The 21,135-nt window shown below is 40.0% G+C and overlaps 1 protein-coding gene across 6 annotated transcripts in view; it reads right to left on the reverse strand.

Moving 5' to 3' along the window:
• ATP6V0A1 (ATPase H+ transporting V0 subunit a1) overlaps nt 1–21,135 on the reverse strand; it is a 54,761-nt gene that overhangs the window by 4,378 nt on the left and 29,248 nt on the right. For all 6 annotated transcript variants that reach the window (XM_015888335.3, XM_007429654.4, XM_088143450.1 and 3 more), the window contains 9 exons: nt 20,853–20,992; nt 19,959–20,116; nt 19,622–19,712; nt 18,040–18,158; nt 17,421–17,634; nt 16,818–16,925; nt 11,174–11,281; nt 5,348–5,465; nt 4,584–4,755 (listed from right to left, as the gene is read on the reverse strand). In XM_015888335.3, coding sequence (XP_015743821.1) covers nt 4,584–4,755; nt 5,348–5,465; nt 11,174–11,281; nt 16,818–16,925; nt 17,421–17,634; nt 18,040–18,158; nt 19,622–19,712; nt 19,959–20,116; nt 20,853–20,992 — 1,228 coding nt within the window. The remainder of the gene's footprint in view (nt 1–4,583; nt 4,756–5,347; nt 5,466–11,173; nt 11,282–16,817; nt 16,926–17,420; nt 17,635–18,039; nt 18,159–19,621; nt 19,713–19,958; nt 20,117–20,852; nt 20,993–21,135) is intronic.

Genomic DNA, 21,135 nt, shown 5'->3' on the forward strand with positions numbered 1-21,135 from the left:
TTCTACTATACCCTAAATCAGGAACCAGGGGTCAAACTTCTTTCCTGGAGGCCAAGGACAAAATTGTCAATAATCCGTACAGCCATTTCTTATTTGTTGCGGCCAAAATTCAGTAGCACAATTACTAAGGACTATGAAAACAAACCAAAAAGAAACTGGGGGGGGGGCACATCTGGCTAATGGGCTCTCCACCCCTGCCCTAAATCAAGAGTTCAAATTAAATCAGTAGTCAGATCAAAGGTGTCTTTCCAAACTCAGTACAGAAATGTAACCATTAAACTGAGTGTCTACTGAACTCAGGCTACAAAAACAATATGCAGGACAGAGACCCACTGCTTAGGGCAGCAATCAACTGTGAAGAGTGGACAGCTACTGGTAAATGAAGAATGTGGAGTGGAAAAGATGGGAGGGAAAGATTCAAAACATACATTTTATCTTGCTGGATAAAATACTTTGTATGCAACCTCTCATGAACTAAAGAAAAATCTTTATGGAGCAAAAGGAAGGATCCCTAAAGCAGCCCACAGTCACCTTTGTCCCCCTCCCACTTGCACTTCTCTTTTGCCACCCCCACCTTCTCTTCCATCCACTAAAGTTGTCAATTTCACAAACAGGAAAACAGCTCAGCTTACAGCCTAGAAAAAGCCACATGCTTTACTTCTCTTCACTTGTCCTACTGATTGGCAAAGTTATCCAGGGGCAAGAGAAGGTCCATTTTTCAAGCATTAAAAACTGCTGCCACCAAACCAAGAGCCAGTGAACTTCAAGACCAAACATCTCTGGCAACTAGCATTTGTGATTCAACGTCAGACAAAAAAATGTATGGAATGGAACCAAGTGGGAAGAAGGGGGTGTTCTTCTATCTCACTTTTACTACCAACAGGCAAGCAGCAATCCAGCCCAGAAATATTTATGAACTGCCAGCTGACAGCAGAAGAGAACAGACTGTCTAGTAACAAGGATCTCCCCATGCCCCAAGGGGTGACACTGATTGTTGCAGACTCAATCTAGAGATTTTTGTATTATTTATTCAAAGAGAGAGAGCAAGGGACAGGCTATGTGGACATACTACTGGAGGAAGAACACTCCATACCGTTCTTTAAAAATAGTAAGAGCAGGGAAACACAATCTCTCTCTCTCCTCTTCTGAATCAGCTTAGATTCTGGGATACTCCAAAGTCCACTATTGAGGACACTGGCTTCAAAAACTCACTCACTCTCCCCACCCCTTCCACCTACACACAACGCTCAATGGAACATTCAGCTCCTTCATGGCATGAAATGTATCATATCTCATTGGCACCAAGTTATCTGCTGCTGCTGCTCCTCCCTGCCCCCTTGGCCAGCCATCTGAAGTAGTAGCCATTCCTTACATTTAGCCAGGAGATTCCACAGATCTTGTCCTTCAGATCTGGAACAAGTTTCATTTCCAGTGTATTATGTAACTTTGGTGAACTGGAGAGGGTTATTTCTGCTCCTGGTCTTAATTATCTTTTGGATTTTCACTCTGTTAAACTTGAAGGGGTCTATAATATGGTCACACAAATACATGTCAGGAGAGGGATCATCTCCAAACATTTCGTTTTTCAACAGCACAACTGTGATCATGTATGATGCTTTCAAGCTGCCAAGGTTCTCCTGGGTACATCTCCACCCCTCTTTGGCCTCTTCTTCAGTTCTCCATAGTCTAAAGCAGTGTTTCTTAACCTTAGCAACTTTAAGACATGTGGACTTCAACCCCCAGAATTCCCCAGCCAGCATTACTGGCTGGGGAATTCTGGGGGTTGAAGTCCACATATCTTAAAGTTGCTAAGGTTGAGAAACACTGGTCTAAAGTAATAAAATGAACCCTCACTCCCTGTCTTAGTTGTCAACTCACTGTCAAAAGGATTTTTTGTGTGGTACAAGAAGTAGAATCTAATCAACCAGCAGTATACAACTGTAAAATATCCACTTTCTTCTCATGCAGCCATGGAATAAAGAAGCCCAAGCTTTGTTTGAAAAGTTGTTTGTGACTCAGCCAAGGCAATCATCTCCCTGGAATGTACAGCTGCCTAAAAATTATAAGATAAACCCATTCCAACCAGGAATGGCAAAAGAGGGAGAAACGGAAAGTATTTTTCCAGTGGGTTAAAGAATTCACTCCCTCCTCCCTTGCAGCAAACACATTCACAGCTTATGAATACTAGGGGAAAATGAGGTGACTCATTTTGTAAACTAGTCCTTTACATGCAGAAGGTTGCAAGTACAAACTTTGGCACCTCTAGATAAAAGGATCCCAGAAAGCAGGATGGATCAATGCTCTGACTCAGTAGGAGGATTTTCATATATGGTAAGACACAAATCCTAGCTTAGTAAGCTACACTGAGAAAGCACCCAACTGCCTACTCCTAGTTTATACATTCAAGTGAAGCGAAGAACAAAGCAGAACCAAACGAAGAGCAAAGTGGAACCAAACAGCTGTATGTCCTAGTAGAGTTTGTTCACTCTATGGTATATTAAGCCAGAATTCTTAGGTTATCACTGTGTGCCAATTTAATGCATATAGTGAAAGCTCATTAAATCAAAAGGTCTCTTTTTTTCTAATTTTTCCATCTGTCACCATCCTGCAAATACTACTGGAGAAAAGACCTAGTGAACATGCAAGTCTCATACCCAAGCATTATGTTAATTCACCTTAACTCTACAGTTCCAAATTCTTTTATCTCGTTCAATATGCCTACCATATGCCTACTCTTTAAAAAAGTGTAATATCATTTAAAAACTTCCCAAGCAGGCTTTCATTTCAATAGAATTCAATTTCTCTGCAACTTGGAAATGCACTTCTAATGTTTGGGCAGGAAGAGTATTAATTGTTTTGCTGCTCCCAAATGCAAATAATCCACGTACAATTTTGTGCACAATCTGAACATTTCACAGAACATTATTTTGACTGCAGCTCATTAGAAGCTATTCAGATTGTCTGCTGGTGCAAAGGGAACTCCACTTATTCCTTCTTCCCCTACCACTCATTCTGTTTTTATTGAGAGAAACATCTTTTGAAAAACATCTGGTTTTTCTCTCAAACAAAAATTTCAGTTTGAGATCTCAGATAACCAGGAGAGATTTCTGCAAGCCCAGGTACTGATAGTGAACTTTGGCCTAACCAAAAATGACTCAACACCTCCTATCTCCAGACACAGCTGGCCACGTGGGAAGCTTTTTTGTTTGGAACTTGGCACAAAGAAAAAAGGGCAGGGCGAGGAAAGAGATCTCTGGGTCCTCATGCAAGATTGAGATAGTGGTTGATGTCATGATTGCAAACAGTGCAGCTGCTATTGTTCTGTAAAGCTGGACTTCCCTGACAAGAAAAGAAACCCCGCCAACAAGCAAGCAACTTAATGTCAAGCAGGCAAGGGAAACAAGTGCTACAAGCTATAACTCAGAGCACATAGAAAGTAGCACTGAAGATTCAAAGATGGGCTAGATAGAGCCAGTACAGATTCTGGAGAATCTTTGCCTGTTAGACCTTGAAGAAATAGCTGTGGCACACAAAAATGCAAACTTATAATCAATCCATGTGGTTAATCAACATGGGCCCCTGCCAAAAGAATCCAATGCAGACATACTTCTATGTAGGTAGGTTTCTCCTTTGCTCTCCTTTGAGAAGGACTCCACTGTGATACAATGGGGAGGGGAGATCACAATGCAGCTTTCTCCCCGTTTTTCTCTCAACAAGCTGAAAGACAATGCTCCTGTGCACAAAGGGAAGCTGTTTTCTCTATAAGCTGAAGACTAAGGAAGTATAGAAGCCAAGGCAGAGGGGGAAAAAGCAATTCAACCTGGCAGTTTTCCCATCAGAATAGCTGGCATTCTCCAATGGGTCACTGCTAAAAATAAGACTGTCAAGAGGCTTCTTCAGATTTTAGCCTTGAGACAATTGTTGGAGTTCCCACCATGGCTTACTGACTAAGCTACCACTGGCTCAGTGGATACATCATGCTTAGTACAATCATGGGTTACGAACCATATTAACTGGATTTCCAATTTGCCAAAACGAGCACAATATGTAAATTCAACCAATTGAATGTCTTTGCAGATAGAAGGCTCTTCTTCCTTCATGATCTGAATTGGCCAGTCTGAAAGTACTGCTGAAGAGAGCCCCAATTCATTAGAAATAGACTGAACACAATCATGCCATTCGGGAATTCTGCACAACCTTTGAACTCAGTGCATAGATAACCCACCAAACGCAAACTAAAACACTAGCTGAGGAACTGAGGAAAAGACTCTTTCCTCAGGGTAAAGAGTCAGATAACCAAGACACATGGATATTAGCAATCCAACCACATATTAACACAGAAGCAGTCTTACAGTTCTACCCTGAATTGAAACCTTCTAGCCTATTATTATTTGCTCTGCTTGACAGCAACTCTACAAAATTTTAGGCGGGTTCCTTCCTAGCTTGCTACCTACCAACATCAACATGAATTGGCAGGGATCAAAACGGAGTCTTTATGGACATAACACTCATACACTATTGCTGAGCTATGACTCTGACTTGCTTGTATGCAGAATTCAGAAAATCAACTACTTGACACTCACCAGTGCAAACGGATGGCATGCAGGAAAGCTGAAAGACCCTCCATGACCAGTAAGATGGCCACTGTTAGAGTAGCAAAGACAGCAAATAAAAAGAACAAGGCCAAACTACCAGCCAAAATCCTGATATTGAGCCCCAAGTGGATCACCATGGTCCAGAGGACTTCAGAAAGCTCTGTGAAGAGAAAAAACTGCAAATCAATGAAAGCTAGCCCTGGAGAAAAGGGACCAGCAGCCCCACTCTCATTCCAGCTGTCTTCTTTGAGGTATCTAAGGATCATGACTAGAAATTGTGGAGATGCTAGTCATTCAAATTAGTCATACATCTGAACCACATTCCAGGAACAATTTCCTCTTCTTAAGGACTCCCCACCCACCCCACAAATTCTGCCTCAAGAGACATTTTACATTTACTGTACTAAACAGTACTTTAAAGGATTTTGATAAGGAACTAAGAAATAGTGAATGCAGAGGATATTTTCCAGCATTCTAACTTTATGCGCAGCATAATAAAGGGAAATTAATAGGTGCAGGCCGTAATTTCCAAGACATTTTAGATTTCAACTCCCATCTTAGTCAACATGGTTAAAAGCAAGGGATTATAGGAATCATAATAAAAAATTATGAACACCACCAGGTTGCTTTCCCTTCATTTACAGTAATAATAAAAAGGAAAAAACTGATTATGATCATTTCCTTCTACTTCATGGCTAGAATTTGCCTTTCCTCTTCCCTGTGTCCAAACAAGTCATGAAGAAACTACTCACGTGCATGAGCCAGGCTGAGCGCCCAGAGACGCAGGTATGAGGCTGTATTGGAGATGCATCCCAAGCAATATTCAATGGTATGGATGGCCTGATGGACAACAGTATCCCCAAAATCAAACTGCAGAAGAAAATGAAGTTAGTTCTAAGTGAGAAGCAAAGCATGAAGCATAATAGAAAATTTTTACGAAGCTAAATAATAAAAGCAGCAGCGGTAATTAATACTATTGCAAGGATAGCCAAAATTCCCAAGTAGCACTTAGGCCCTCATAAGTCTGTGACAGCCAAGGCTCGGAGTAACTCTAACGTAACTCTAATCTGCAAAAGATACTTGCTTCTCCAAAGAAAGATGCAATATAATATCATGTAAACCAACTGAAAGCTATGATTTGGGAGTAAGATCACAACATCAAGAGCAGAAACAATTCTTACTCCTGCATCTCTATGGTCTACATTTCCATGCCATTAACTGAACCCTGTTCCTGTTCTATAAGAGGCCAGAACTGTCAAACAGCATAGGGCTGGCCACTGAGCCTGGCCTTAGTGAGATTTGAGTATTAACAAGCATTATTTGTATTTTCAATATAAAAGTAGGTGCTGTGGACAGGAACTTATCTATTGCTTCATTAATTTTGCTAAACTTTCAGTTGCTCACCATTTTCACAAAAAGAGTCACTCATAAAATTCTAGCTGTTTAAACAATCATGAGTAAGATTTAACAAGCAGCAGGAGAAGGAGGAACAGTGACCAGGGAGAGAGATTAAACATTATAAAAACAGCAATACTAAACCATCCCATCTGAGTATTTTGTCTGCTTCAGAACATCTGGAGCCTTTTCAAAACAGGATGCTCAGCTAAAAGCACCAGATACCAACTGTGGTTTCACTGCTTGAAAAACTGTTCTAAGTTAAATGATAGCATATTTCAGGCTACAAAGGTCAAATGAATTAATAACATTCAGGTCTCTTATTTGCAGCTACGAAAGAAAGATTTTAAAAGTCTTAACCAAAGCCAACCTCATGAATATGCTAAATAAACTATGAAACTACTGGTACCCAGGGATTTCCATATTTTGCATTTAAAAGCTTGAAATATTTTATCAAGTACAGTGGAACCTCAGGTTACGAATTTAATTCGTTCTGTGACTCTGGTCGCACCCCGAATTGGTCGCAACCCAAAGCAAATTTTCCCATAAGGTTCAATGTAATTACCGTTAATCCATTCTGGCGTGGACAGGGAGGCGGCTATTGCTTGGAGGGAGAGTCCCCCTCCCTACAACCACGTGTCAGGGGCGGAAAATGGCCACGGACCACGTGTCAGGGGCGGAAAAATGGCCGCGGACCACATGCCAGGGGTGGAAAATGGCCGTGGACCGTGTCACGGGAGGGAAAATGGCCGCGTATCCTGCTCGTACCCCGAGGCGGAGTTCGCAAATCGAGGTAAATTTTTGCGGCCGGAGCTGGTCGTAACCCGAAAAGTTCGTTAACAGAGGCGTTCGTAACCCGAGATTCCACTGTATCAAGCTTGCTTTTGCATAATGCTATCTACATTTGTCTTATAATAAGTATTATACATGTTTAGAATAAAATGTTAAAGGTTCACATGACTTGTCACATGGGAAGGGCAAAAAGCTATAGATGAGATTGATGCCTCGTTGACACCGTAGTTTATCTGGCCACCTTTCTTGACTCTTCGATTGCAGCAGACATTTGCCCATGCACTTTCCACATACTATTAGCAAGAACGGTTAGAAATGTGCTTCATTTGCCAAGTGAGCCTTGAAAATCTGAGGAAGCCGAATTCTGTGCGCAAAGTCACATTCCATATTCCTGCAGAACACATTTATACAATATGCTGGAGATGTGTGGAAAATACTGAAAGGAAAACAGCACAAGGGTCAAGCTGGCTGGTCTATCTGTTCTGCCGCTATAGCTAGATATTCTCACTTTAATATGACAAACACTATTAAGATCCTCAGAGGTTTTGCATTATATTTTCCATATGTTCAAAGCTTGGCACAAACCCTGCAGCAGCATGTCATAAAATCTCTCTATGGTTACAGGTAGTTCTCGCTTACCAACAATAATTGGGATTGGGAACTCTGTTGTTAAGCAACGGGGTCACAAGGTGTGATGCCACGTGACCGCACTGACTTACGATGGCATTTCTGGCAATCCCAGTTGCTGTCGTTAGGTGAATCCTGTGTAGTCGTGGTGTCCTGTGGTCATATGATCACCATTTGCAATTTCATGCCAGCTTCCCCATTGACTTTGTTTGTCAGAAGCTGGCAGTGAAGATCACAAATGACGATCACGTGACTGTGGGACCGTGCAACATCGTACTTGCAAGCCGGCTGCCAAGCACCCAAATCATGATCATGTGATCGCGGGGATGCTGTGATGGCTGCAACCACGAGGATCTGTCATAAGTCCCCCTCATTCAGCATCGTCATAACTTCAAACAGTCACTGAACAAGTGGATGTTAAGGGAGGACTACTTGTATTGAATTTCTGTATCCAACCAGCATCATAGTCCAGGGGAGAAAAAAACAAGAAGAGCAGGTCTGGGGAACAGAAACAACACAAGAACTGGATTTTTCTCACTGCCTGGGAAGCCATTTGATGTTAGAACAGTGTTTTTCAAACTTGGCAACTTTAAGATGTGTGGACTTCAATTCCCAGAATTCCCTAGCCAGCATGCTGGGAGTTGAAGTCCACACATCTTAAAGTTGCCAAGTTTGAAAAACACTGCATTAGAAGGTGAGGTTTTAGGCAAAAGAATCACCCTTGTTCTTCCTTCTCTCAGATGCAAGAGAAGGCACTAGTTACATGCAGTCACAGAACCTCCCTGAATAAAACAACTTTATCTATGCAACAAGAGGGAGACAGCAATCACTCCCCAGCTCCTTCTGCATAGAGCAACTACTCAGAAAGAGTGGACTAGTTACTGGATTAGTAATAAAGACTCTGAAACAAATAATGAAAACTGTCCTTGGCTGCAATTCTTAATAGATACAGGATGGCAGCACACCATTTTGTCATTTCCTATGCTAAAAATATTATATTTATTCTGCTGAGAAAAGCAAAATGGAAAGAATTCCATTTTATACTACAAGTGTAAATGAGGTGCATGCAAGGATTATAATCCCTTGTGATGCAGCAGTCCAAAGGCTGAGTATGCTTACTTTGTTCCTTTGTGAAGCATTTGCCCCAGTCAGCACACTGCAGATATACTGAGAGCTATATTTGGAGGAAAATCTGTGCTGGCATGTGCTCTGTCTACATTTCCATCAATGCATTTATATTCATTATCAGAGCCCGTTATCAAATGGCTGCTATGGAAAGGTTGCTGCTCTTCTCTTGGCACAGGCACCAAAGATAAAATGGTCTATTTTTAACTACTGCAATCATGTGTTGCCAGTGATCTAGCTCCTCACAAAAACCAAAAAGGACATTGGGTCATTCAGAAATTGGATAAAGTAGAGGCTGATACACTAGGGACGGAATCTACTAGGAACCTCCTTGGTTACACATTTTCAGAAAAGTTTCCAGTTAATTTTGTCCAACACTGTCTATCTTGAATTGATAGCTTAGCAAATATTAACACATTGAGACAGGTATTCATTCCCCTTACTCCAAATTCTCCCCTAATGACTCTAATAATGTCTGATCAATTTAAGGTTTTAAAGGTTATTAACAACTGACAAGCACATTTCTTAGAAATCAATCACCGTCCTGAGATGCAGTTTGAAGAGCTTTTGGTTTGCTTACAACAAACTCTTGAAACTGAAAAAGCACTAGACAACCTGAACACTTGATCTATGTAAAGCACAATAGCTACCTAGGTATTTTAGAATAAACTTCTGAAGAGCTAAATATAGCTTGGATGTAAAGATCTACATATTTTTGGGGAAAGGTTAAGATGATAATTGCTTGCTAGAGAGAAGGGCGGAAGGCATAATTGTATGTTTTCTTCTGTCATCCCTTTCTATTTTTCTTTCTTTTTTTAAATTTTTACTGTATTGAAAAACTCTCTCTCTCTTACACACACACACACACACACGTAAGATCTACATATTTTTTGCTAGAAGTATCAAGCTCAATTTCTAAGCAGGGTAAAAGATAGTAAAACTTAGTTTGTTCTATATTCCCCAAAAGCCAATAAAACTAAGTTTTTTTCTGCATCTGGGAGGTAGAACAGACTATTTCACCGGAAGACAAGCTCAGCAATAGTAATTCCAAAATGAAACAACAAATTCTTGTTCTACAGATATTTCTGCTCCGATAGCTGGGAGGGAGGGAGGGAGGGAGGGGGAGAGAGAGAGAGTCTGCAGACAATCCCTTCCAACTAATTACGTAGCTGGATAAAAAGTAGCTTGTTAAACAGAGACTCCTCTGTAAAAACAGGTTGCTGCAAACAATTCTGGCAGTTGCTGCAGAACTTTGATGTGTGACCACACATGTGACAACATGCAAGAGAAACTGATCAGCTGCAATGTAGGTGCAACCCTTTTAACCGAATAGCTCCCAAATGAGTGATCTTGTGACATTTATTACCTTTATGGAATAAACAAAGCAGAAGATTTGAAAAGGCCCAGGAACTAAGACAGACCAATGAAGAGCAAGTCCCTATAATTAGTAATCGGTGCAATTCAAAGCAGTAATTTATAACTAAATCTCAGCGAAAATAATCAGAAAAACCTTTCAAGCATATGTAGTGATTCAAACACATATTTCTTTTTAAGTAGAAGATGGATATGGAAATGGATAATAATGATCTACAATGATAAGAAGTGGGACCCTTATATGCTATGCGTACGATAAAAAAAGTGTCTGCCATCTATCTAACATATATTTATATATTTATCAATTATCAATGACATGAGATTTTATATAAATGATGAGTGAAGACTATGAAAGGATGGCACAAATGATTGGTAACTGGCTGACACACGGTTTAAAGTGGAAGATGGTTTTTTTTTTTAATGTTTTTTATGTTATTGTTTGTATGTGTTTGTTGTAAAAAATAAAAAAAATATATTAAAAAAAAAAAAAAAAAAAGTGTCTGCCAAGCCACAAATGCAAGTCTATTTAATTCTATAAAATAGTTTAAATTCATGGAAGAGTTGTTCTGGATGAACAGAGGAACAGAAATTGGCTACAGGCTTACCACCTCCTCCATGGCAGGCTTGAAAACACAAAAGAACACCGAGTTTGTCACATATAATTTGAGAAAACAAAAGCATCACTTCATCTGAACAACACAACATTGACGCTCTATTGTCCAGTAATGTTATGACTGTGTCCCCTACCCCACAGCGTATAGGAGCTCAGGCTATGAGCAACGAGGTTAACCAGCAAATATCCATGACATAATTATACATCCTGAACCAAACATTAGGCCTTTTATCTGAACTCCCAATGCATACTATATAGGGATAACACAATGTTAATAGGTAGGTAGCCAGATTTGAAGTATTTTAGCATTGCTCTTTGAAAAAGAGCAAGACCACCAGCCAAAGTTACTTTAACCACTATTTAAAAGAGGATGATCAGCTAACTTTTCAAGGTGCAGAAAATGCATTCAAATAATGGAATACATTTTCAAAAGAAGATAATATAAAAAATATCACAAAGCAACCCATATTTGTATACAATAGCCCACCTTAACTGGTTCTTACTGGAACTTATCTAAGTCAGAATCTGTCAGTGTTTGTCTTTGAACAAAGCCAAAAGAGTGAGCAAAGGAACAGAAGCTATGTTTGATCTGCTAATCTCCCTAGTTAAATCTTTCCACATGAACTTTTACAGTACTAATGGGAAGACATACCTCTTCACCCTCCTCTGAATGAGTAGAGAGTTGGTCATGCTGGATTATTTCGGCATCTTCCTCAGTTGGACCATTGCCTACACGGATCCCACCAAAATTGAGCGTTCCCTAAAGCAGGAAACACAGGAGAAAGGATATATATGATTCCAGAAAAGTTCTCATGTACAAGCACTATACAGTGGAACAAGATTTGTGCAAGAATTCTTTGGATTACAGATAGTCCTTGACTTATGACAGTAATTGGGACTGGAATTTCTGTTGCTAAGCTATGTGGTTGTAAAGTGCAACCGCATTGCTTAGCAATGGCAATCCCTGCAGTCCCAGATGCCATCGTTAACGGCATCCCACATTTGTTAGGTGAGGCAGCTTCCTGTTGGCTTCCCAGAACAAAGGTCAGTAGGGAAGCAGGCAGGAAGTTGCAAGTCCCAGGCCCACAGGCAGGTAAGTGGCTGCTGCCGGGTGGGGAAGGAGCAAGGAGGTGCATGGTAGGCATGGTGCGGGTCGGGGAAGGTGCAAGGGGTGCACAAGAGGTGCCACGCAGGCTGGGGAGGGTGTGAGGGGGTGTGCGAGAGGCACTGTGCAAGTTGGGGAGAGTGCACAAGAGGTGCCACAGGGGTCAGGGAGGGTGCGCAAGAGGCATGACGTGGGTCAGAGAGAGTGTGAGGAGGTGTGAGAGAGGTGCGGTGGGTGTCAAGTGTGAGAGGGTGTGCAAGAGGTGCCACACGGGTCAGGGAGGGTGCATGAAAGATGCCACATGAGTCAAGGAGGATGTGTGAGAGGCACCATGCGGGTCTGGGAGGGTGCGCAAGGGAGGCACAGCAAGGATGTGCAGGGATGCACAAATGGCCAGCATGGCACGAGCGCAGAGGGCCTGGGGGCGGGTGCATGGATGGGGGAGACTTACCCTAGAGACTCGCAACCTTCTCTGCTGGTTTCCCCATTGACTTTCTGGGGAAGCCAGCAGGGAAGGCTGCAAATGGCAGTCACATGATTATGGGCACTTGGCAACTGGTCTTAAGTGTGAATGGGTTGCCAAGCATCCAGATTGTAATCACATGACCACGGGGGTGCTGAGACAGCTGGAACTCCAAGGACTGGTCTGTAACCACCATTAGTTCACCGTAATTTGGAACGGTCACTGACCGAATGGTCGTAGGTCATTTATGTTTCCCAATTAAAGATTCATAGATTTGGATCCATTAGGCCCTCAAGTCCAGTCCCTGTTTAGTGCAGAAATCCGAATTAAATAATTACAGACATATGACTGTTTGCCCCTTGCCTGAAAACATCCAGTGAAAGCAAGACCACCTCCTTTCTGGGTAACATGTTCCACTGTCAAACTGTTTTTACTATTAGGAAGTTTTTTTGCTTTTCTTTATATTACAACTATCATTCTGTGTCCTGTGCCTTGCCTTATGAACCTGGGCATTTGACTATCTTTATTAAATAAGAACTTTTCATTTCTATTACATTTCAATCTATTATTTGGAGCCCAGTTTTCTATTCTATCTATTAAAATTATTTAAATTCATTTCTGTCTTCTATCTATTCCACCAAGTTTTGCTTTATCTATAATTCTGATAATCATTCTGTCTACCCTTTCATCTGTCATTAATGAAACTCTGAAGAATGCAGAACCTAGTATTAAACCCTATGACATCTCATTTGATATTTTAGGCAGTGTGATAAAGGATTGTTGATGAGTACTCTTCAAGTACAGTTTTCAGGATGGTTATGGATCCACCTAGACATACTATCCAACTCATACTTAACTAGTCTGCAAATCAGAATATCATCAGATATTTTATCTCATCTTTACTAAAGTAAAGATATATTATGTCTACATAATTCCCACAATCTACTAAGGAAGTTACTTGATCAAAACTGAAATAAGATTAGTCTGACAAGACTTATTCATGACAAACACTGATTTCTAGTAATTTCATTGCACTTTTTCCAAAATACTTCCAGTCTCATTTATTATTCGCTTTAGAGTATTCTCAGGTATCAGACTTATAGTCTATTGTTGCCTGGATCTTCCTTTTTTCTCTTTTTGAACAAAGAGATACTTTCCATCTTTTAGTCATGTAGTACTCTGCCCATTCTCCAGCATTTCTCAGGTAACAGAAGTTAAGCCAATCTATCAGCAAGTTCTTTCAGTATCCTAGAATGCAATATATTTGGCTCAGGAAATCCAAATTCATTTAGGTTCAGTATGTATTCCCCGGCTATATTTCTATCAAGCCTGAGGTGAAATCCTGCTCCTCTTTATCAGTGCCTAATGGAATGCATATTCTTGTCTCAGAAAAGACTGAGCCAAAATAAGAATTGAATAATTGGACCTTCTCTTTGTTATCTGTTAGTCTTCTACCATCTTCACTAATGTTTTTTCTTTCTTTCTTTTGAACATACCAAAAAAGCCCTCTGTTGCTTTTTAGTATCCTTTGTTAACTTCAACTAACCAGCTCATTTTAGCTTTCATGTTCAGATATCACATTCTTACAGCTAAGCTGGATTACTGCATGTGCCTCATTTGATGTAATGGGCAGTAGAAATAACCCTGAGGAACAAGAAGAAGTGCCGCAACCAAGACAACAGTCAGATAAAAGAAATCTGAGTTCAAGGCACACATGTAATTTGAGAAAGCATCTCAGACTTGACCCTTCCTAGTTCTCATGAAGGCAAAGTGGGGGGGGGGAGTACATTCAGAATTGCAAGATTATGTTATTGTTACCTTATTAAAAAAGTACTATTCATAAATTGGGTTTTCTAGTCTGGTCTACCCAAAGGGCTGGCATTTGCCTTTCTAAGTTATAAAAAGGGGGTGAAAAACCTATTTCTGGGGCAGATTCTTTTTAAAAGACCTACACATCTCCCACTAAGTTCTCTAGAGCTAGAAGAATCTGTAACATTTGAGAAGAAAGTGGAAAAGATGAAATTATTAGCTAAAAAAAATATCTGCTGGCAAACAGAAGAATGACAGCAAGGCCAATCAGCCTCTCATATGAAACATGGTTGTCACTGACACATGCCTGAAGACCCAAGCAGGGAAACTACTGCCCTTCTATAGCAGGCATATGTTCAGCCATTTGACACTCTCAACTCCAGTGTGCACAGCTCTCCCCAAGTTACTAGAAAGCACTGATTAATCAGATAGATCATTACAAAAGCAATAACAAGAGCAGTCAATTGCATGTTTTATTTTCCTCTTAATATTAAAAATATAGTTTTCTTACCTACCCTATCAACTGATTACCAAACAAACTCAAATTATTTACTGAGAAAAGTGAGAAAACTCACATTTACTTAGAAAAGTGTAATACCATACCTTGTTTAGCTTCGTTAGCCAGAGCACAATAACATTAGCTGACTATCAGAAATCCTGCCTATAGTTAACTCCATCCCATTTCAGAGGATTCTGATTGCAAACCTTCACAGCTACAGAGGCAACTACTGTCTGCAAACCTTCACAGCTGCAGAGAGCCTCTATATACAGGGTCACCCTAACCTGAAAACCAAATAGTGGAAAAGTCTCCACCTTCATGTTACTCCTGTAGGCTTCCATAGGAATCTGATTGGTTAGCAAGCAGAATAGTAATGTTTGATTTGACTCAGTAAAATAGTTCTTATGTACTTAAGCTTGACTCTGTACACTTGAGATTAGAAATAATCCTTGCTCCAGGTAAAATTAGAAGATTCTTAAGATCTAATATGTTATTTTGTAAGTTTCCATAGGAATATGACTGGTGAGCAAGCAGCTAGAAACAGAACGTGGACCTGTGACTTGACTTAGTAAAACAGTTCGTATGTTTTTAACCCTGACTATCAGCCTGAGGTTGGAAATCACCCTTGCACTCAGGTAAAATGAGACAATACTTAAAATGTTGGGTTTTATATACAATATATAATTCCAGTTTACAAAGCAATACTGCAAATATACTATATTCTGTCAAATAACATGCCTGATTTTTTAAAGAAGTAGTCATATGATTTATCCCAAGAGCAAAATACTGCAACAAGAAGTCATGATATTCACATGATTTTTAAGATAGTCAGGAGTTTAAAACAGAAAAAATTGCTGGAGGGTGAAGGAGCTATCAGATTACATAGGATTCTCTCCACCTCAGTGACAGCCTATAGTTCAATGCACTGTCACAAGGATTCCTGGTGGACAGAAAAATAGTGATGACTGGAGAGGCAAACTCAAATAGATGGTACTGCTGCAAAGACATCACCACATAACTGTAATTAAAAAACATGGCATGCAAAATTTAAAATATGTTGGAAAGAGAAATCCTGGGTTGGATTGTAATGGAAGGAGGAAAAAAACCTCAACTACGGAAAAACCAAAGGGCAAATACAAAACAGGGGACATTCTTTTCAGCCTGAGATTATTTTTTTAATGAAGTAATGTAATGAAGTGTTTTTCAAACACTTAATGAAGTGTTTTTCAAACTATTTTCCCAGGAACTCTGAAGTTCTTCAGGAACTTATCAGGGGTACCACAAGAAGAAGAATAACAGCAGGCAAGCTGCCTATAAATCCACTTTTTCATCACTGACCACTTCCCTTATAATTTGCATTCAGAGAAGATGGTATGCAATCAGGGATAAGTGCACAAAGGGACAATTAGTTCCCCCCAAAACCTGGCTGGCACTCTAAAATAGTGAGCACGTGCCTTAAAATATGCCCAGAATCTTCTGCAACAGAACTGCAGGATCCTCTGCATATAAACTGAGACTGCAGCATTTCCTACGTGCATGTGTGTAGAATTTGAAATGATGAGATTATTGGATGGTATCTTTTTGAGGAAAAGGCTGCTGTGCTATTCCTCTTCCTCAGGGTAGATACTTTCAAAGCTCCTGACACCTTCTGTTTTCACCATGTGTATAGGTGGGCATCTTTTAATCCACTCACTGTTGCAGCCGCTGCTGCCTCTATTGCCTGCGGACTCTGGCCTGGGCTGACATGGGACTCCTCGGGCTGCCCTTCCTGATAGTGAATGGAAGGAAAGAAAGCAGGAAAGGAGAAGAAAAACAAAGAGGAAAAAAAGGGAGACAAATGGAGGGGTCATGGGAAAATGAGATGGTCAGAGAAGGAAGAGGGAATGTCTTTAACTGGGCTGCACTTTGAAGGGCAGTTGCATCTTAACAATGTACTTGCCACAAGAATATCAGATCTGGAAGCCAGAGACAAATCTTTGGAGAATCACGGGGGCAGTCTGCCCAGCCCATAATTTCAGTAACATGCAAGTAAGACAACTTTCCCTTTATGGATCTGGATAAAAAAAGAACTCAAAACATACCCAAGGGTTTGTGAGGGCTCACGTTTCCTTAAAAAGCAGCTAGCATCTTCTAAACCAAAGGTAGTGTTAAAACATTTCTGACAGAGGTGTCCATTGTTCATAAGAATCCCACAGGGCTGGCCATACCTAAAGTAGCTCTTTGGACTTCTACGTGGCAAATACATGCATACAGATCCAGATTTCAGGAGACAGATCCAGACAATAATAGGCAATTATGAGTGCATCTGTGCTTTAGCATAGAGCAGAAAGAACCAGAGTGTAATACTGGACCAAACCTCCAGCACTTGAATAAGTAAAAAAGACTCTTAGTAGGAAAAAAAAATCCTTATAGTCACCCACCAAGTGCCTTCTTTGCAAATACTGTTGGCGAAGAACCAAGGGCTTAGCAATCAGCATCCATGGGATACACAGAAATGCTACTACCACCAGGAAGCACTGAAGACCTTTCTGTGGGAAAGCAGGACAATCAATGACATCATCACTAACAAGTAAACAAGATCTTAATAACAGTAGGAGCATCACACATCTGGAAGCAAAAAACTGCATGCCAATGACAACTGAGGTACAGGGGCCTTATCTTGAATTTGGTTAACAAAACCTAACCATGCTATCCATGGGAGACACTGAATCATTGCTAAAACGTCTATGAACTTTCTGTTAATCAGAATTTAGATTCTAGATTCTTGGAAAAGGACTACAATTTTTATGACAAAACCCTTCTCTCTGCCAAATGTTCTCATACAGGCTACACTGAAACAATTGGGAGCTGCTTTAATATACCTTGCACAGTATTTTCCAAGGACTGTTCTAACAGGTAACATTGTAACATCAACCTCAGGTTTGACATTCTGCCTCCCTCCCCAAAGATAACTAATTTAAAAGCCCAAATGGAAAAAAAAAAGTGCCCTGCAGAGCAGGATAGTTCTTTACCAGGCTACCTACCTGCCCCTTATAAAGCATTGTGGCATTATCGTCATAGGAGAAGAGGAACATGTTGATGAAGTGGATAAGAAGACTTGGCGCATGCATGGAGTTCTTAGCGTTGTATGCTGCCCACTTATAAAAGATAAGGATGATCAAATATCCAAACAATGTTGACATGAAGATAATTTCAGGAATAAACCCAAGGAAGATGTTCAGAGGTTTCTTAAAATAGCTATAGAGGTATGGGGAAAAAATATTTTTAGGAGAAATTTAGAGTGCTTTCAGCCAACAGATTATAAAATTAATTATTTAATTAATATGCAGGGTCACTGTGCTAAATGTAAATAATCTTGATTCAAACAGGATTAAATGAGGTTTAATTATTGAATGATAAAGTCCAAGCCTCCTTCAAGTCAAACTTAACTTCTGATAATTTCGTGAACGTGTCCATTTAATTATCTTAGCAACAATATATATTCTAAGCAAAGTTCTTCTTTTTTTAATCAACTGCATGACTTCCGGCAGTTCACAAGACTCTATTATTAGGAAGAGTGTGAAAATAACCTATAATGAATATTCTGCTTTTATTTCCATATCCTCTACCTTTTTATAATTTAATTAAAAAGAGCCCACTCACATATGATTCAGCAGACTAAGCGTGACACCAAATAGCATGTGGATGATGCCCAGAATTACTGACATCTTCATTTTGAAGGAGTTAAGGAACGTCAGCTTGTTGGTGGCAATATTCCAGATCTATAGAAAAATTAAACAAGATAAGAAAAGAATGTAGACCATGGCATCTGGAATTCTTTCCAACCCCTTTCCAGCAGTGGCCATAAGTTAAATATATATATGTACTGGGAAGCATCCATTCCATCCATGAGGGAAGGGGTTTAGAATGGAGCAGTCACAACATTTTGAACCACTGCCCAAATACCTCTCCCACCGATATATACTGGGTGAATTTTTCAGGATTTTTTTTCTCTGCAATCCCCCAATCTAGTTTTTGATCTTTCATTTGCTGGCTTTTCCCCTGTGCTAAATTTGGTCCTCTTCTGCTCAATTATCAAAAAGTTACTGTGCTGATGGAGAGATGGACAGTATCCCTTTTCATACTTTCTTTCCAAAATTCCATTCAGCTAGAAAGAATAAAGTGTAATGATTAGGCCAAGGTAGAGGGATGAAAAGAAACATACTCACTTTAAGTAACCAATTAAGCACAACCAGTCTGTACACCCTATGATTAGAGAAACAATCTGAGAGGCTTCTATAAAAGGCTTTGAATGTAAAGGAAATTCTTGTAGTCCTGGTGAATGTCCCATCCATTTTAGCCATAGCTAGGACTGCCTGCCACACTTGTGAACTCTTGTCTCAACTTCCCTATCTGCCAATATATTTGGAAGCAATGTTTAGCATTTTTTCACTTTGGGGTTGAGGATCTAAAAAAAAAGTTCCTTATTGCCTATTGCAGGAAACTAGCATAGCACCTTGTATAAGGGAAAAAGCAGTTGCATACAGCTTATTTCACCTCCCCCGACCTAAGAACATTTATCAGAATGAGACTAACCTGACAGATTCACCAGCCAAAGAAGCTGTTTCTTCTCTCCCTTTTTTGTTTCCCTTTATATCATACCCATGTGTTTGTGATCATAATCTATTTTATATTTTAATACTTGTTCAGCAGAAGTAGCATGCCTCACATTTCTCCTAGTTTGTATATAAATGTTATTTGCTTAATTTGTGAAATACAAAATTACTTTGGATTGTTATGATAGAAGACTGGACTCCAGCCAACAGGTATGTTGTGTGCATGTGACTGTAAATATCACATCATATTTTTGGATGATTCCCTATATTAAGAGCTTTCTGCATATGGCAAGTCAGCTTTTCAGGAGAGGATAATACAAGTTGTATACCACTAGTACATTTGGGAAACATTCAAAAATATAATCTTTAAAGCTTAGGATGAAATCTCAAATTGTACCATCCCACTCTGCATAATGTAATAATCACCTCTTACCATGCAGTAAACAGCCATCATATTAACACAATAACTGAACCCATCATCTTTTTATCACTGAATCAGACATTTGGATACTTTATAGGTCAAAAGAGATATCAACTAAGGGGTAAAGTCCTGAGAAACCGGGAAGGTAGGGGAGGGGAAGCAGTGTGAAGGAAAGTGAAAGCCAAGAATAGGAAACAGTGGTTCCTACCGGATCAATGCCAAACGGATATGCTCCACCAAAGACACCATCAATGGCAGGATTGAGCTGAAGCATAGGATACTCCCGGAGAAGGTCTTCTCTGCAGAGAAAGGAGAAGAAGCCTGTGCATGAATACCTGAGCAGAGTAGGACAGATATGACAAAGCCAAGGTATCCTTGGCACAGTTACAGCAGAGTAAACAATTCCTTTACTTCATTTATTGTGGCAAATGATACTATTGTGCCATTTCCATGTCTCTTTATCAACTCATCCTTTTCCAAACCTCCTGAAGCCATTTCCCAAATATTTTGCTGTCCCTTGCCTTTGTAGACATCTCATCACTTACGTCCAGTTGGATTTCTGGAACATTGCCCGGACACTCCAGGATGAGCCAAACATATCGAGTGACTTTGAGAAACAGTCATTATAGATCAGACCAGTGTAAATGGAGAAAGATCCCATCAGCAGTATAATGTAGCGGCCACTGAAAATAGTGTTGAATATCTAGCCAAATTAGGAAAGGAGATTAGGAGAGGGGAAAGAGAAGAGAAATTAAAAAGTGAATTGGAGATATATGACAAAGATACTTTTCGTAACTAACACTAAAAATGCAAAAGTATGCTGCCAAGCATCTTCCTCTGACCCCCGGATGGACAGTCTTTTTCAGCTTTAGGCCACATTATAACTTTCTGATTTCTTTGAAGGAAGGGACTTTTTTATTTTGTACTTTCCTAGCAATTGGTGGGAGTTTAAAGAGCAAAAATGATTCCTCTGGCCTTGCAGAAAGTTAAAACACACATTTTGCCCCTTAAACATTCACCCCAAATGGGGAAGATTGGCCTGATGTTTAGGAGAGGGAGATTTTATGAAATACATTTTGCTTCTTAACTGCCCCCTCTCTGCTCTGAACATTTAATTCCATCAGTCCCATCAACTATGGGGGCTCCATATGGCTTCTGGGCTACCCAGTCCTGCTCTATCCTATTCAAAGACTTGGATGGTCACAGCTCTGATTCAGAAGGACAAAACACATACTGAAATATGTGTCAATTGCTTTGCATAAGGACACAAAAACCTTTCACACATTAGTACCAAAGAGGACAAAGCATTTTTATCCAACTGAACATAAAACAGAAAGCTGAGAAATAAAAGCTGCTCAAATTGCAAACTACTAAGAAAGTTCCTTGAGAGACTGCCTTCAATTTTACATGTTAACTCCTCAAGTCAGTGTTCAAATTACCTCATTGTCATTCTTTTGTGATAGAATGCGGCTCTCTCTGATCACCATCCAGACAGCAAAAAGTGTCATAAGAATGCCATGGCCAAAATCTCCAAACATCACAGCAAATAAGAACGGGAAGGTTATGATTGTGTATGGAGCTGAAAGAATGCGAGATTGAAAATTACTTAACAGAATAATACTGAGCAGTTATTGAAAGTGGTGATCTACTGAGCATATCTGGACCTTGAAAAAGCCCGGTAGCTATTTCTTCAAATTGCATATAAGCCAGTTTAGTGTATCT

Source organism: Python bivittatus, unplaced genomic scaffold, assembly GCF_059951505.1.
Source record: "Python bivittatus isolate LINGU-HERP-01145 unplaced genomic scaffold, Pbiv_v1 ctg000410_np1212, whole genome shotgun sequence".
Taxonomy (NCBI): Eukaryota; Metazoa; Chordata; class Lepidosauria; order Squamata; family Pythonidae; genus Python; species Python bivittatus.